General features: G+C 42.5%; 3 protein-coding genes across 3 annotated transcripts in view; all 3 read right to left on the minus strand.

Annotated features, from left to right (window-relative positions):
* LOC120400480 (cadherin-related tumor suppressor-like) overlaps positions 1–1,007 on the minus strand; it is a 46,448-nt gene extending 45,441 nt beyond the window's left edge. Inside the window, exon 1 of the mRNA XM_039529064.1 lies at positions 42–1,007. Within this exon, the coding sequence (XP_039384998.1) occupies positions 42–1,007 (966 nt within the window). The remainder of the gene's footprint in view (positions 1–41) is intronic.
* On the minus strand, positions 841–6,262 carry LOC120400454 (cadherin-related family member 1-like). Its single transcript, XM_039529034.1, has 6 exons — positions 6,141–6,262; positions 5,694–5,849; positions 4,250–4,430; positions 3,800–3,893; positions 2,562–2,695; positions 841–989 (listed from the first exon to the last, which is right to left on the minus strand). Exons 1-5 carry the CDS (start codon positions 6,153–6,155, stop codon positions 2,635–2,637), a joined length of 507 nt encoding a protein of 168 aa, XP_039384968.1. The 5' UTR covers positions 6,156–6,262; the 3' UTR covers positions 841–989; positions 2,562–2,634.
* A 3,474-nt stretch (positions 6,263–9,736) lies between these two features.
* On the minus strand, positions 9,737–14,987 carry LOC120400481 (protocadherin gamma-A2-like). The gene is made up of 5 exons (XM_039529066.1): positions 14,963–14,987; positions 12,932–12,997; positions 11,005–11,117; positions 10,544–10,717; positions 9,737–9,742 (listed from the first exon to the last, which is right to left on the minus strand). The coding sequence occupies exons 1-5, from the start codon at positions 14,985–14,987 to the stop codon at positions 9,737–9,739; spliced, it is 384 nt and encodes a 127-aa protein (XP_039385000.1).
* Between the last annotated feature and the right edge of the window lie 817 nt (positions 14,988–15,804).

Here is a 15,804-nt window from a genome sequence, read left to right on the forward strand (position 1 = left end):
TGTCATCTTAATTTCTAAGAACCGAGTAGTGTTGTACTTACCTGATCCTTGTCAGTAACATTGAGTGCATAGATGAGGCTGCCCTTCTGTATGTTTTCAAGAACAAATATATTGTACACTGCCTGACTAAATTCAGGGGGGTTATCATTGACATCCAGTACATGGATAACAACAAGCACGCTGGTGTTGAGGCTTGGGAGCCCTTCATCTGATGCCTGCACTCTTACTTCAAACAGTTTGACAGTTTCGTAGTCCAGCTGCTGGCTCAGGGTGAGCTGGCCTGTGGTTGAATTGACAAGGACCATGGGCAAGGACGTCTGAGGAAGCTGACTAATTATTCTGTACTTCACCCGAGCATTGGCCCCAGAATCCAAATCCATAGCTGACACTGTCAATAGCACCGTCCCAATCATTTCATCTTCAGAGACATTCACTTGGTATCTACCCAAGGGAAAAGTTGGAGGGTTGTCATTCACATCATCAACAAAGATGGTAAAGTTCACAACAGCAGAGAGAGCTGGTTGGCCTTGGTCACTGGCAATAACTGTTAAGTTATAAAATGCTTGTGTTTCTCTGTCCAGTTCCCTTCTCAGCACAATTAATCCTGCTGCAGAGTCAACATCCATCTTTCCCTCTCCGCCTTTTAAAGTATAAGACACTAACCCATTAAAGCCATCATCTGCATCAGCAGCTGACACACTGAGAACAGTGGCTCCAACTTGCATGCTCTCTAGCACATTAATGGTAGCATTGATTGCACTGAACACAGGACTGTTATCATTGATGTCTGTAACTTTGATAAACACTGCAGCATAGTCAATTGTTTTTCCGTCAGTCAAAGAAACGTTTATCTCATGAGATTTCTGGGATTCATAGTCCAGTTTGGTTTTTGTCCAGATGGTTCCATTGATGTCAACATCAAAAATATCTGATTCCGTCAACACTTGCAATGTAACTGGAATGTGGGGATCCACAGACACAAATTCTACCTGTGTAAGACACAGCATATTATTAATTATAATTAATTATATATTCTATTAATTATATTAATTACTTGATGTGACATTCGAAATAGGAATTTTAGGCTTAGATTACACCTAAATTAGCAGCTTTAACTATCTCTCAATTGAAATAAGATAGATAAGTTTTATTGCACCTTAAAAGTATTTTATTAGTTGAAAATAATAGCGATTACAATGTCATTTCTGTGTATCAAGACTTAAAATATGCAATAACTATAAGATATAGATATCTGTCCTTTTGTCAGATCATACACACACACATAAATAAATACACATGTATAATACCCATAATATACACTGAATATACATATATCAATGTGTGTCTGTATTTTGTTTTTCTGTCTCTCTCAGCAGCAAAAAATAATCATATGTAAATAATGAATTAATTCAGCCAGCCAATAAATCAAAGCAGCAAAACAGCCCCCTATAATCTGCTCCTTCAAGATTCCACCTTCCGTCTGCCCCAAGAACCCTCTCTAAAGCCTTTTCTACCCTAAAGGGAAAAGTCAATTTAAGCTACGCAATTTGAGTTATGTGAATAGCGTAACTCAAATTGACATAGCTTAGATCTACTTACCGTGGGGTCCACACTACACGATGTCGATGGGAGATGCTCTCCCGTTGACTCCCCTTACTCTTCAACATCAGGTGGAGTACAGGAGTCGACGGGAGAGCGATCGGCGGTTGATATACTGGGTCTTCACTAGACCCACAAAATTGACTGCTGATGCATCAATTGCCACAACATCGATCCTCTGGTAAGTGTAGACAAGCCCTAAGAAATGGCTTTTGCAACTTGCTCAAAATATCAGCAACTTCAAGCAATTTTCAGCCAAGGTGGGAACCAAGTTCCAGAGACACATGGTCCTCTCAGTGAATGTCCTGCTGGCAATCCCCTCATGGTAAGTCTCCTGTTCTAGACCCACCGCGTGACATAACAACAGACTTGTCACTAAGGAAGGTTGAATATTGTCTCTCTTGGGCTTTTGACCATTGTAATCTTTGGGGGAAAGGAGAGGAGAGGAGGCAGAAAACATTTCTCTGGCACAAGGTTTTATGTTTTACTTTTTAAACAGAGACTGAAGCTGCTCAGAGCTTTGGAATAGTAGGAGCAGTCCCAGGAGGTAATGTCATCATTCAGCTGAGGTAGTCAGGGTGCATGACAAATAAATGGCAAGACTATATACTACAGTCATAGGAACCCTGGGGTTAGAAGGGACCTCAGGAGGTTATCTAGTCCAACCCCCTGCTCAAAGCAGGACCAATCCCCAGATTTTTACCCTGGTTCCCCAAATGGCCCCCTCAAGGATTGAACTCACAACCCTGGGTTTAGCAGGCCAATGTTCAAACCACTGTGCTATCCCTCCTCTCCCAGTATAGCACATGGATCGAGACATCAAATCTAACAAGCTATATATTTTACCTAGTGAGGTATTTACATTTACACTGGCCATGCATATCTTAATCCTATATCACTACAAACTGTTCATAATTTATGTGTTTGGTACCGGTGACAGTATAGAGACTTTTGGTTCTTACTCTTGTTACTGGGACAGGGCTGTTTAATTCTTCCTCCAAAGTCCCATCATATGTTTTGTGAATAAACCGAGGTCTAGAGTCTCCAACTGCAAAGACCTGTACTGGAACTGACGAACTTCTTGGCACCATTCCACCTGGAAGCAAAATAAACAGTTATCTCTCACCAGACCCATAAAATACCTTCTTCTTGTAAAGAAAATACATCAGCTGACACCTGGAACTGTATTAATAATAGATAATAATAAAATAACAATAATTATTAGAGTAGTGCTTAGAGGCCTCAATCAAGATCGGAGCCCCTTGTGTTGGGCACCATACTTACCCAGCGAGAGCTTGAAGAGCTTACAGTCTAAGAGATAAGACAGGCCAAGGGTGGGATGCTGCATTCTCTTAGGTGTGTAGCAAAAGGTGTGCCACCACCAGTGGTGCAAGTAGGGCCTGGTCTGGTCCACCCTACCATTAAGATATTTATTGCCGGTACACTGTACCAGAAAGACACAGGAGCAGAACGTGGGGCCGCATGCTGGCAGCTCCTCCGGCACAGCTGTACCGCCCCATGGCCCGCCCCCAGCCCTTCCACGCAGCTGTGTCTCCTGTCTGAGGTCTGTACAGCCCTGCTGGAGGACAGGACTGGGGGTGGAAGCGGTACAGCTGCGCTGGAGGAGCTGCTGGCATTGGGCCACCTGGCAGCCCCACATTCTGCTCCTTTTGCTGCTGCAGTTCTCTAGAGCCCTGCAGTTCAGAAGTCTGTATCTGGTGCAGCAGGAGGACAGAGCCCCCCCCCAACCAAGGTAATGTGGGATGGGGAAAGTGCAGGGGCCCTTGACTGGGGGCAAGGTGGGGATGAGTCACAAGGGGGGTTACATGGGGGGGTCACATGCCCCCCTTTTAGCTGGTGCCCCCCCTTTGCGTCCCTCCCATGAGTCACCTATGCACAGCATACCGTTAAGAAATAAATTCTACTTGCGCCATCCCCACGCCATGTATCTGGTTCCCCACCACCCACAATATAGAACAGTGCCTATAAGGCACAGGGACCAGAATAAGCAAATCAATGTAAATGAAGTCAATAGGCTGAGAAAGAGTTAAGAGTGCCCAAGTTATCAGGAAAGGGATTCTATTTCCCAGATAAGATTAGATGAGTAAACAAACATTCAATAATTCTTAGTTAGGACAACAACATCAAGGCTGACAGCCCTAAAATTAGCCTTGGTAGCTCTCTTTTAGTTTGTACGTACTTGCATGTACATGTAAATAATCTTACTGCTGGCTCTACTCTTAACAGCAGGCTGCTGGCTGAAATACACAAGAACGGAATGCCTCTTTGAGTACCTGTGAGAGCAGAATTATAATAAATCTCGTATTCTAACCTGTGCACCAGCCTATTGCAAATCAGGGGAGATGAAGAAAGGAGTGAGATTCATGCTAATATCATGCACACGCTAACAGGCATGAAGAAAACATGGATTTGTTATTAGGGCATCACCCTGCAGGGAAAATTGAGTTTTATCAATGTTGCAACTACTGCTGGGGGAAAGTGACTTGTGTTCAGGAACTGCAAGGGCAATTAAAAATATATGGTATATTTAAAGGAATGTTAAATAGGTTGGGGGTGGGTGATGGGGATGTCTGTTTCACCAGTGTCCCTTAAGGAAAGGAGCCTCCAAGAAGTCTTGTGTGTGTCTTACCATCTGTGGCCGTTATCCACAAGGTGAAGTTCTTCAGTTGGTTGACTAGTAATGGGATCAGTGTTTTCAAACTGATTTGCCCAGAGGTTTCATTCAGTTCAAAGTGTCCTTCTTCATTGCCACTCACTAAGATAAACCATGTCTCTCCATTTATGCCATCATCTGGATCATGAGCCACAATCTGAGGAGAAAATATCACTTTTCTTCATTTTCTTTGTTATTAGCAAATGACACAGATCTTTAAATTTTGGTGTGGTTTGCAGAGAAACCATTCAGATAGTTTGATAATTACATAACTAGAAATCTTGCTTGTTTGTCCGTTCAAAGTAAATAGGTCAGGAATTTTTGGTAAAGGCCAGCTAAATAAATCCACAATAATATTCCGCTCTTTCTTTATTTGATTGATCCTCTGTTACATATGTTCAATATAATTCACTTTTATAAGACATAGTTTGTGGGGCAATTATAGCAAAAACATAAATCTAACTAATGGGTCCAAATACTGCCCATTCCGTGGGCATCCAAAGTTCCCACTGAATGAAGAAAGAAAGAAAGAAAGAAAGAAAGAAAGAAAGAAAGAAAGAAAGAAAGAAAGAATTTGGCCTAATATTGGCAAGAAATATCCCAACATATGTTCTTTAAGATCTCAGCTTGGGTAGGAGACAGAGAACTAATTATATCCAACAATATTTCTTTTAACTGTTTCCTCTGTAGATTTCTCAATTGACCTTCGGAATCAAGGAACAAAGTCACTGAAAGACTAAGAACATTGCAATAATGGAATTCTGGGCCAAATCCAAGACAGAATGTTTTTCCTCAATTTTAGAATCTAGAGGTAAAATCTTGGCCCCACTGAAGTCAGTGGCAAAATTCCCACCAACTTCAATGGGGCCAAGATTTCACACTAGCAATGTTTTGTTTTGTTGTATGCCCCCCTAAAAGTTATTGGGGGGCATAGTGTTCTAGTGCTTACAGCAGGAGATTGGAAGTCAATAGACCTGGGTTCAGGTTCTGCCAGTGACACACTCTGTGGTTTGTAAAGATCTGAACAATGATATCATTTTTCTGGGCTCTAAAAGACACTCTATTTTCATTAAAAATCTCATAAATAATATATTCCAGAAGTCTCATTTAGGCTGGCGCATGGTCTCATGTGTGTACAATGCACCATTATATGAGAGATGTGAGATCAAGACAAAGCCTCTATCCTTCACTGCCTAAACTGGCAGGTGCTGGGAGCATCCACGACACGAGGTTTACCAAACAAGAGGAGTGTGAGGCTAAATGAAAGGCAGAATAAAGTAAAGGAAACTATGGAAAACTTCTTAAAAATGAACATCTCTCCTCCCAAGGATCACTGCTCAAAGGGAAGGGGCTAAGTGTACACACACACACACACCCTATATTGACAGTGACATTGTTTTCAAATAAGCACTTTCAATACCTGAAGAACGGGCATTCCTACAGTCATGTTGGAAAAAATCTGCTGTTTGTATGGTGTGCCTTCAAAGGCTGGAGTGTTGTCATTTTCATCCAGCAGTGATATGGTGATTGTAGAGTGGGCCTCAAAGTAGGGTGACAAATGATCTCTAGCTTTAACCTGGAAAAAGGAGGAAGTAAAAATTCTGCACTTATATAAACAACACACATCTGGTAACAACAAGAAAGATCCCAAGTAGTCACAGGCCAAGTAAATTGCACCTTTATAGTGATATTTTCCCCAAGTTTTCTCTAGTGTGAAATTCTGGGTCTGATTCTTTGGTGAAATTACTCCCAGTTTACACCAATGTGAGATCAGAATCTGGCCCTGTCTCTTTCCAGGTCAGCCTAGCTGTTATCTTATTTATTTGAGGATTTGATTTTAATTTTTTTTAATCATTATTTCTACTACCTGCAGGAGGATCATCGCTGTTCTCTCCCTGTCTAAGGCACTGGAGTTCCTCACAGTCAGGATCCCAGTGTCACGTATTTGGAAAGGACTGTCATCTGGAATGAGACTGAATGTTCCATGGAATCCACCCTGAGGGGAAAGATGCTTGTTATTAAATAGAACAACCACTGAACTAGCTCTTTATTTCATTTTCTTCTTAATTTCCAGGGGGAGAACAACTAGCAGAACTTGGCAGCTTAAACATTTTGGCTTTAATTATGCTTTCCCAGAGGGTGAGTTGAGCTAGAGATGGGGAAGAGATGCACCACCCAAGCAGCAGGGCTGGGGGGCAATGGGCTAGGGTGACGTTATATGATTACAATATGGCCTTCAAAGGTCACTGTTGCTACCACTGTTATACAATTGCAACAAATCTTGTACAAAATATGTCATGTAAGGTGTTGATGGAAAAGTTATGATTATTCTGTTTATATGCATGTATCATTTTTGTATCTGAAGTTATGAAAATTGACTATATATACTTGTATTTCAAATGTGTTTGCTCCTGGGGTAACACCCACAAGGTAGTTTGCATCCATTCAAATTGAGCCATAGAAGAATGAGCCATAGAAAAACAAGAACAAGCTTATCTCCACCCAATGGGCCTTCCTGAGAATGTTTTAGCCAGAATATATGTAATGGCTCCTGTTATGACTCAAAGCATGCAAGGGCATGTGACTTGCTCATGTGACCCTGGACCCCATCTTGTACCTGTACTTTTCCACAAACTAAGATTGAGAGCTTTCCTCCACATGGGAGGAGGTATTAAAAAAAACCCTGGAAGCATCTCCATTTTGCCTCTTTCCTGCCCTGATCTCTGGACTATGGACTTACACTAACAGGAACATTACAGTCAATGGACAAAGGACCTTCCAATCTTTTGGAAGTTACCAGAGACTTTACAAGCCAGCAGTTTATTCCATCACTGCTACAAACCTAATCCACAAACTTTGCAATGAGTGTATATATTTGTTTTCTTTGATCATTATAAGTCTCTCCTCTTTCTTTTCTTTTATAAATAAACTTTTAGATATTTGATACTAAAGGATTGGCAACAGCGTGATTAATGGGTAAGATCTGAGTTATATATTGACCTGGCTACATGGTTGATCTCTCGGGATTAGAAGAACCCTTTGTTTGATGAAATTGGTTTTAAATAACCACTCATCATTCAGTCTAGTGTCTGGGTGGTGAAACAAGGGCTGGGATATCTAAGAAGACTGCATTTCTGACTTCTTGTTAAGCAGTGTGGTGAGGTAGAAGTTTGCTTTTGTTACTGGCTTAGTATATCTTATGGTAGAATAACCACCAGCTTGGGGTGGGTCTGCCCCATTTCTCAACAGTTCGTCCTGGTATTCTGTGACCCACTGAGGCACGGTGACACCCATATTTTGAGCTGCATATCTCAGGAATCCATATGCACCCCCGAGATTCTAGGGTGCCAAGAGTCAGTTCTGCACCCGGTGCACGTTAGAACAACCACAGGGGCAGATCAAACTTATGCCTTAGCTGCAATGGTACCCTTTGAACTATGCTATAACCTGGACTAGGTGGAGTGGAGTGCACTCTGGTTACACGCCCTCTTTCCTTTAGCATGCCCATATACTAGGGGCTACAAGAAATGGCAGCATAGTGGTGTCAGTACATTTTCCATTTTTTCCCAGTGGAACCCTCCTGAACTTTGGGAATCCCCCAGTGAGGAGATGACAGGAGAGGTGTAAAGAGGCTGTAACAATGCAGAATTGGAGTCACTGTATCTTTCTCTGGGTCCTCGCACAAGGGCTGGGTTACAGTGTGCTGGGTATACCTTGATATACCTATTCAATAAATATAGACAGTCCTTTCACAAGTGAAGCCTATTTGGTGGGTAGGGGTTGGGGCCATGGCCTCTGTCCTGCCCATGCTCCCCCTAAGGCCGATGGTGGAGCTGGACAGCCCCACATGCACCCTCAGCCAGAAAAACTAATGGTTGAAGGGGCTTCCTGTATACCCACATTACAGCAGCCATCATTTGCCCAATACTTTTAGGAAAACTGCATTCAGGCAAACTGTCAGTGATGTTAGTGGGAGTTTTGCTTGAATAAGTCATATGCAATTAGAACAATAGATGTGTCCTATTTCAAGGAGTAGGAACAGAAATGATGAGCATCTGCTGTGGCTGAAATTTGCAGCGCCCAGTGTTTTACACTGCCTTGAATCTTAAAGGAGAAGCCTTTAAAACTCCCCCAAACATGTCCTAAATGACATCTGGTTGTTGCTATTCTGTTAGTGCACAGGTAAGGTGTACACTGTGTGTGTAAAGGTACAGGTGCATATCGAATGAAAGATACTCGCTACTATTATTTTTGTCTTTTTAAAAGCTTTTATAATGTATTTTTAGTATGGCTTTTGTATAGTGCTCTAAGCACTTGGCCTGGGGTTGCTTCATAAATATAATTATTGTTCATAGAATCATAGAATCTCAGGGTTGGAAGGGACCTCAGGAGGTCATCTAGTCCAACCCCCTGCTCAAAGCAGGACCAATCCCCAACTAAATCATCCCAGCCAGGGCTTTGTCAAGCCTGACCTTAAAAACCTCTAAGGAAGGAGATTCCACCACCTCCCTAGGTAACCCATTCCAGTGCTTCACCATCCTCCTAGTGAAAAAGTTTTTCTTAATATCCAACCTAAACCTCCCCCACTGCAACTTGAGACCATTACTCCTTGTTCTGTCATCTGCTACCACTGAGAACAGTCTAGATCCATCCTCTTTGGAACCCCCTTTCAGGTAGTTGAAAGCAGCTATCAAATCTCCCCTCATTCTTCTCTTCTGCACACTAAACAATCCCAGTTCCTTCAGCCTCTCCTCATAAGTCATGTGCTCCAGACCCCTGATCATTTTTGTTGCCTTCCACTGGACTCTCTCCAATTTGTCCACATCCTTTCTCTAGTGGGGGGCCCAAAACTGCACAGAGTACTCCAGATGAGGCCTCACCAATGTTGAATAGAGGGGAATGATCACGTCCCTCGATCTGCTGGCAATGCCCCTACTTATACAGCCCAAAATGCCATTAGCCTTCTAGGCAACAAGGACACACTGTTGACTCATATCCAGCTTCTTGTCCACTGTAACTCCTAGATCCTTTTCTGCAGAACTTCTGCCTAGCCATTCGGCCCCTAGTCTGTAACAGTGCATGGGATTCTTCCATCCTAACTGCAGGACTCTGCACTTGTCCTTGTTGAACCTCATCAGATTTATTTTGGCCCAATCCTCTAATTTGTCTAGGTCCCTCTGTATCCTATCCCTACCCTCCAGCGTATCTACCACTTCTCCCAGTTTAGTGTCATCTGCAAACTTGCTGCTGGTGCTATCCACACCATCCTTGTTATACTATTGTCTCATTGTTTACTTGTACTCCTCTGTCAGTCTGTATCTATCTGTTCTTTTGTTTTACACTTAGAAGGAAAGTCCTTTGGGGGAGGGAACATCTTTTTGGCCTGTTTTTATACAGCAACTAGCAATGGGGTCCTGGCACGGGTGGCAGGTATAATGGGTGGCCAGAGGTGGCCAGGGGAAGCTAAGCCTGGGGGCGGTGGCCAGGGGAAGCTAAGCCTCCCCAAACAGCCTGGTCCATGGCCCTGCTTGTTCTTTGCCCCAAGGCCCTGCTTCCGCTCTTCCCCCATGGCCCCACCTGCCTTGCTCCTCTTCCTGCCCCGGCTCCACCACTCCCCCGCAAGGCCTGCCCTTGCTCCGCCCCTTCCTCTGAGGCATCCATCGCCTGCTGCTTGCTGAGCTGCTCCTATCCTCCAACCCTCCCCCCAAGACCCCCCGCTCCCTGCTCACTGCAAAGGAGAGGAGTGAGCAGTAACAGCAAGCGGTGGGCAGGGGGGCCAAGCAGGACTGTGGCCTCGGGTGGAGGGGGGGTGAGCCTCAGTGGAGGAGGCTGAGCGAGGGTGGACCTTGGGGTTGAGCAGGGGGAGGGGCCACGGTCTGGGCACCAGTGGAGCTTCCGGCACTCATGCCAGCCTCCCCAAGTGCCAGAGCCACATGCCATCCATGGGTCCTGGTCCATGACTAGGGATCCTAGGTGCTACTGCAGTACAAATAAATAAATACATCATCATCCTCATATCTATTTGAAATTAAGAGATTTTTCAAGGCAATGCATTTCCTCACAAAAACTAAAATATATTGTTCCCATTTTAACTGAGGCAAAACAGTTTTAATGCCCTTGGATCATGAGATTCTGTGTCTGTTTTGGGTAGTTTACATAAGTTCAGGATGCGTTTTATGACTATACACTATAACTGTCTAATGCAGAGTGTGTAATTTTATATATCTGAGAGGTAATGTTTGCAGCTGTCACACAGAATTGACATTTTACCTCATCTTTGTCAGTGGCGGTTACTTGAAGCACCATCGTTCCGTCTGGGGAGTTTTCTGGAACTGAGACCACATAATTTGATTGTGTAAATTCTGGAGGATTGTCATTCACATCTTGGATAGTAACCAACACTATCGTGTTAGCTGTTTTAAGATCATTGTCCTGCTGAGTAGCCTAGAAAACAGAGTTTAATTCCATAGACTGATAATATTCACCGACTCCAAGTGATTAGAACAACATGGCAAAATATACTGTTTGGGGCAGGAATTGTCTTTTATTCTGTGCTTTACAATACCCAGCACAATGGGACCCCAATCCTGACTGGCCCCCTTGTCACTGCTATAATACAAATTAATGCTGCTGATTATTAACAACAATAGTAATAACAATAGCCTCCAATTTTATTTTATGAAATTCAGACTCTTAATGTTTAACATGCTCTGCTGTAATATGATCATTACCTTAATCCCAATGGTAAGGAAGGAGCAATTCTCTCTGTCAATTGGGGTCTTTAATTCCAGCACTCCACTGTCAGCCTCAATTGAGAAAGCGCTGTGATAAACTGGAGGGTCCACTGGAATGCAAATAGGATGCTATTGGCTAGTGCAAACAAATCCTATCTGTAGAGCTGATCCAGTCCTGGCGTAATTCTGGTGTCCTCTCAGGTATGCCAAAATGTACCAGACATTATAGATGGAAAGAAGCTTCCATGAGAACTGCCACTGTCCTTTAAAAAAATCTTATGAAACACACTCAGATTCCAAGGGCCTCCCGTTATTTCCATTTTCTTTCCCTCAAGGACTGGGCTTTGTAATGACCCCTTTTGCAGCAGGAAACCTGGACATGACCCTCTTGGGAGACCGGGCCTCTTTCAAAGCCCACTGAAGAGAATGGGAGGGTTTTCACTGGGTGCAATGGGCTTTGAATCAGGCCCCTTGCTTGGGCTCTCTCTTTCTGGGAACAGAATGAGCTGTCTCCACTTTGCTCCCAGCCCATAGGAGCTGAGAAGCCAAACATGGGCCTCCTGTGTGGCAAAGCATTTCACTCCCACTAGGCTACTAGAGCAGCCTGATTAAATCAGACATCAGACAAATTCTCTTGTAGGAAAAGAGCTGCAGGAAGCCATGTGACAGGCAATCACATTGCCGTGAACAAGCCCCAAATGTTGGCACAGTAAACACTGGCTTTGGATCCTCCATACATTTACCAGGCTCACTTCCACCTTGCCCAATTGCTTTGCATTCAGCACTCTATTCCCTTTTTTATTTCTAAGGTGAATGTTATGCATGTGAAAGGTGTCAGACTGAGTGAGCTGAAGACTGGAGACCTCTATTTGTCCATGGAGCAGGTACAGAATTGCACTAGTAGTGTACACAGCTCCCCACTACCCCACCCATCTACCTCAACCCTCAGCTGGAGGAATCACCTCTGGGACTAAAGGGATGCCCATCTTTCAAAAGTTAGACTCCAGCGGTAAAGCACCTAGGTGAGTTAGGGGAAGGGCTAATCAGGAAACAGCTTTCCCATCCTGCGAGAATTTTCAAGATTTCAAAAGTGTTTCCCATCCTGCACTGGGATAAAAAGTTGAAATCTCATAAAATTTTATTAACAACAAACTGAAAAACATTTCGGTTTGCGTCCAATGAAACATTTCAGTTTGATAATTTTGAAATGTTTCATTTAAATTTTGACCTTTTAAAAAAAATTAGTATAAACTACATTAAATTTTGAAACAAAAAGCCATTTCAAACCAAATCCCTGAAACTTGTAATTTAAAAAATGTTGAAACGGGACCTTTCAACAATTTAAAAACTTTTTTCCCAACATTCCTTCGAATTGGGTAATTTGTTAAAACCTACCTTTTCCCATGATCAGGTTAGGTTTTGACTAGTCAGCATTTTTGGCAAAAAACGTTCAGTGGGAAAATTCCCAACCTGTTCTATTTAGGAACGTAAATCCCACTAACTTTCAATAAGGTTTGGTCTCCTAAGTACTTAAGTAATTTTTGAAAATGGGACTTATCTGTCTAAGTCACTTAGGCCTTACAATGCTGAGCAGAGTAATGCCTTGTGGTGCTTTTGAAAATCCCACTAGTTGTCTATCTGCATCTTTAGGTAGGTAGCTACTTTTTAAAATCTGTCCCTAAGTTCCCTTTTTTAACAGAACTTAGGCTCTTAAGTTACATATATGCTTTTGAAAATTGCACCCCACACGTGGCTGAGGAGTAAGTTATTTTTGCTTATAAATCAGCATTTTAAATATCAATGTGTATGTGGAGAAAACTATAACTGCCTTTTCACTGCACTTCATTATCATCATCTTCACCGGTCTTAGCATAATAGGCAACTGCCTGAATGTATGTGTCCAGCAGAGAATAAAGACTCTTACCATGTTGGATGCTGTACGATACTTTTTCATTTATACCTATGTCTCCATCTCTAGCAACAATCCTCTCTGGGAGAGTAGGCAGAGTGCCGGTCTGGAAAAGGTGATTTGCAACAGTACATCACTGAAGACTTTTAAAAATATACATGATTGATTTCTAATATTAATTAATAAATTACAATTTTCATCATGGAAACAAGATTCGAATGTGGTCATAAATCATACATAGTCACCACTGGAACCCTGGCAATATTATGACTCTCTTCCAGTTTTCACAGTGGAAAATTATGAACTAAGCACTTTATGAACAGTATTGTGCCTTTTTAAGGAACATCAGGCTACATCAGAATACTGAGTGATGAAGCACACATTAAGAATACAGACAATATCAGTATTACTCATTTCCTGGAAGACAATCAATGTTATAGGGAGCCTCAGTTATAGCCTAACAAAAGCAGCAATGCGTTTAGAAAAAGAAAAACAGTATAGTGGTTGTAAAATCATCATCATCTTGGACAATGAAAAGGTGAACTTTCTCAGAGTGATAGATATGTATAAGGTATGACACTGGATATATGTATGGCTTACTGTACATGAATGTGAAAGTAATGCAAATAAACCATTTTACATTTATAGTATGCAGTAAAAAGCTGCTACCTTGTTTTCTAGGATTGTTGCTTTGTACATTGATTGATTGAAATAGGGGTTCATTGTATCATAATCCCGTACATGAATTAGCAACGATGCTGTGCCATTGTTGACTCCAAGTTTTTCCTATATGCCAAAAGGAAAAAGAAAACAAGGAACATTATATCAATGTGACCAGAATCATTCCCCTTCCAAATGGATAATTCCAGTGGAGGATGTGACAGAATATTATTATGTATTATTTTTATAATAGTGGCACCTAGAGGCTCCATGGCGCTAGGCACTGCAAACACACATAACAAAAATATGGTTCTTGCCACAAAGAGCATAAAATTTAAGTAAATACACAAACGTTCCTACACTCCACTCCACAGGGGCAGAAACAGTCAAGTCAGGGACTACTGCACTTGTGGGTAGTGGGGAAAATGCAGCCCAGCCAGGGTCACCCTTGCCCTGAACTCAGAGAGACCCCACCCACTTTATGGGGGCACTGGGACCCAGGTGATGTCTTTCCTCTCCACCATGTGGACTTGAAAGAAAGCTGCAAAGAGGAGCCAGCCAAAGCAGCCAAAGCAGGGTCCTTTGGACATCAAGAACTTTCTACGCTTTTGACTGGACTTTCTTTGTCCTTTGCTGATTGGCTGTTCGCTTCAACTCACCTCCTCCCCTGCCTTCACAGTCTGTTCATCTCAGTGTTACTCTTTTTACCCTATTCTCCCCTTCCTTGTCCACTCATCCCTTTCCCTTCAATGTCCCCTCTCCTTCCATTTAGCTTGTCCTAAATACCCTCCACCTCCAAACAACTGTGGCACTAGCATGCCATTTGCTACCATCTCATTGTTCACGCTGTGTGCTCTGCCCTCTTACCTACCCTGTGTCTGTCTTGTCTACTTAGATTGTAAGCTGTTTGGGGCAGGGACCATCTCCTACTCTGTGTCCTAGCACAATGGAGTCACAGTCCATGACGGGGGCTCCTAAGCATTATGGTAATATAAAATAAATAATAATAGACACATTGGCAAGAATGCCAGATGTCAGTGGATGATGGCACAGTCAGAAAGGATAAAGGAGATTGTATAGAGTGGTTAAGTTACTATATGAAGGAATTATGGGCAGCAAAAACATACCATAGACATAATAGGTGGATGTCAGGTATACATCCACAAACACAACACAGAAAGAAATGTATGGTATTGTGTGAATGGACGTTCAGTGGAGAGATCTCTTTCAGAACATCTAAGAGGGTGGCCTCAAAGAATTTATAGGAACCTACAGGACTTTAGAGGAAGCATGGTCTAATGGCTAAAATACACAACTGGGAGTCAAGAGCTGTGGTGTTATTCCTGGCTTTGCCAGAAACTTGCTGTGTGAAATTAGGCAACTCACCCATGTTAATCTCTCTGGGCTGCATTGCGAAGACCTCATTCACACAGGTGAAGACAATGGAACTACTCGTGTGAATAGCTCCTCACCAGTGTAAGGGATTCAATGATCTGCCCTCTGTACCTGAGCTTCCCTCTCTGGAAAATACTGATATTAATATTTATCTCACAGGGATGCTGTAAGACTTAATACAGTTATGTCTGTAAAGGGCTGTGAATTCTTCAAATGGAAGTGCTGGAGTCATACAAAGTATTAGCAATATATCTCTTCCTATCAGATAAGTATTTGTCAGATCTAGATCTAACTGAGATCTAGAAAATCTAGTGGGAATTAGCAAACCTGTGAAGCTGAGACACAATTACATACTGGAGAAAGTGCTTCATCCTGCACACGGGATGTGTTTTAATGTGGCGTACCTTTGCTTGTACCGTTAGATTGAAACTGTTGATCTTGTTGTAATCCAAAACTTTTTTCAGCGTGATGTTCCCATCCCCTTCCTTTATGTGAAAGTAATCAGAGTTTGGACCCTATTAAATGAATTAGTTATATGGTTCACATGGATTTGTACAATTGTTAGAAAAAATGCATGCTTTTTTCTTTCACCACTTTCCTTATTGGACGTCTTCCCATCATCAGGGAATGAGCAAACCCCACCCCATCATACTGTAAGATACCAGTTCCCCCTAACAGATTCCATCTTTCCTGTTGACACACCCTTGTATTGCACAGCTGACAGGAGGCAAAACAGAATAGGTGAAACAGTGTGTCCTTCTGGCCCACTATTTATAGAACTGGCAGAGCCACTCAAAATTCCTTGACCCACAGAAACAGAACACTTCCCCTAT

This window comes from Mauremys reevesii, linkage group 3 (assembly GCF_016161935.1).
Source record: "Mauremys reevesii isolate NIE-2019 linkage group 3, ASM1616193v1, whole genome shotgun sequence".
Taxonomy (NCBI): Eukaryota; Metazoa; Chordata; order Testudines; family Geoemydidae; genus Mauremys; species Mauremys reevesii.

What these genes read in the sequence shown, in the direction of transcription:
- LOC120400454 (XM_039529034.1), bottom strand. An exon ending in TAGGAATGCCCGTTCTTCAG is followed by an intron (nt 4,431 to 5,693) that starts GTATTGAAAGTG and finishes TTTTCTCCTCAG; the next exon opens with ATTGTGGCTCATGATCCAGA. An exon ending in TTATTTACATGTACATGCAA is followed by an intron (nt 2,696 to 3,799) that starts GTACGTACAAAC and finishes TTTTGCTTCCAG; the next exon opens with GTGGAATGGTGCCAAGAAGT.
- LOC120400481 (XM_039529066.1), bottom strand. Translation starts at nt 14,987, where the DNA reads ATGCAGCCCAGAGAGATTAACATGG. An exon ending in ATCGTACAGCATCCAACATG is followed by an intron (nt 11,118 to 12,931) that starts GTAAGAGTCTTT and finishes TTTGCATTCCAG; the next exon opens with TGGACCCTCCAGTTTATCAC. An exon ending in TCCTTACCATTGGGATTAAG is followed by an intron (nt 10,718 to 11,004) that starts GTAATGATCATA and finishes TCTGTTTTCTAG; the next exon opens with GCTACTCAGCAGGACAATGA.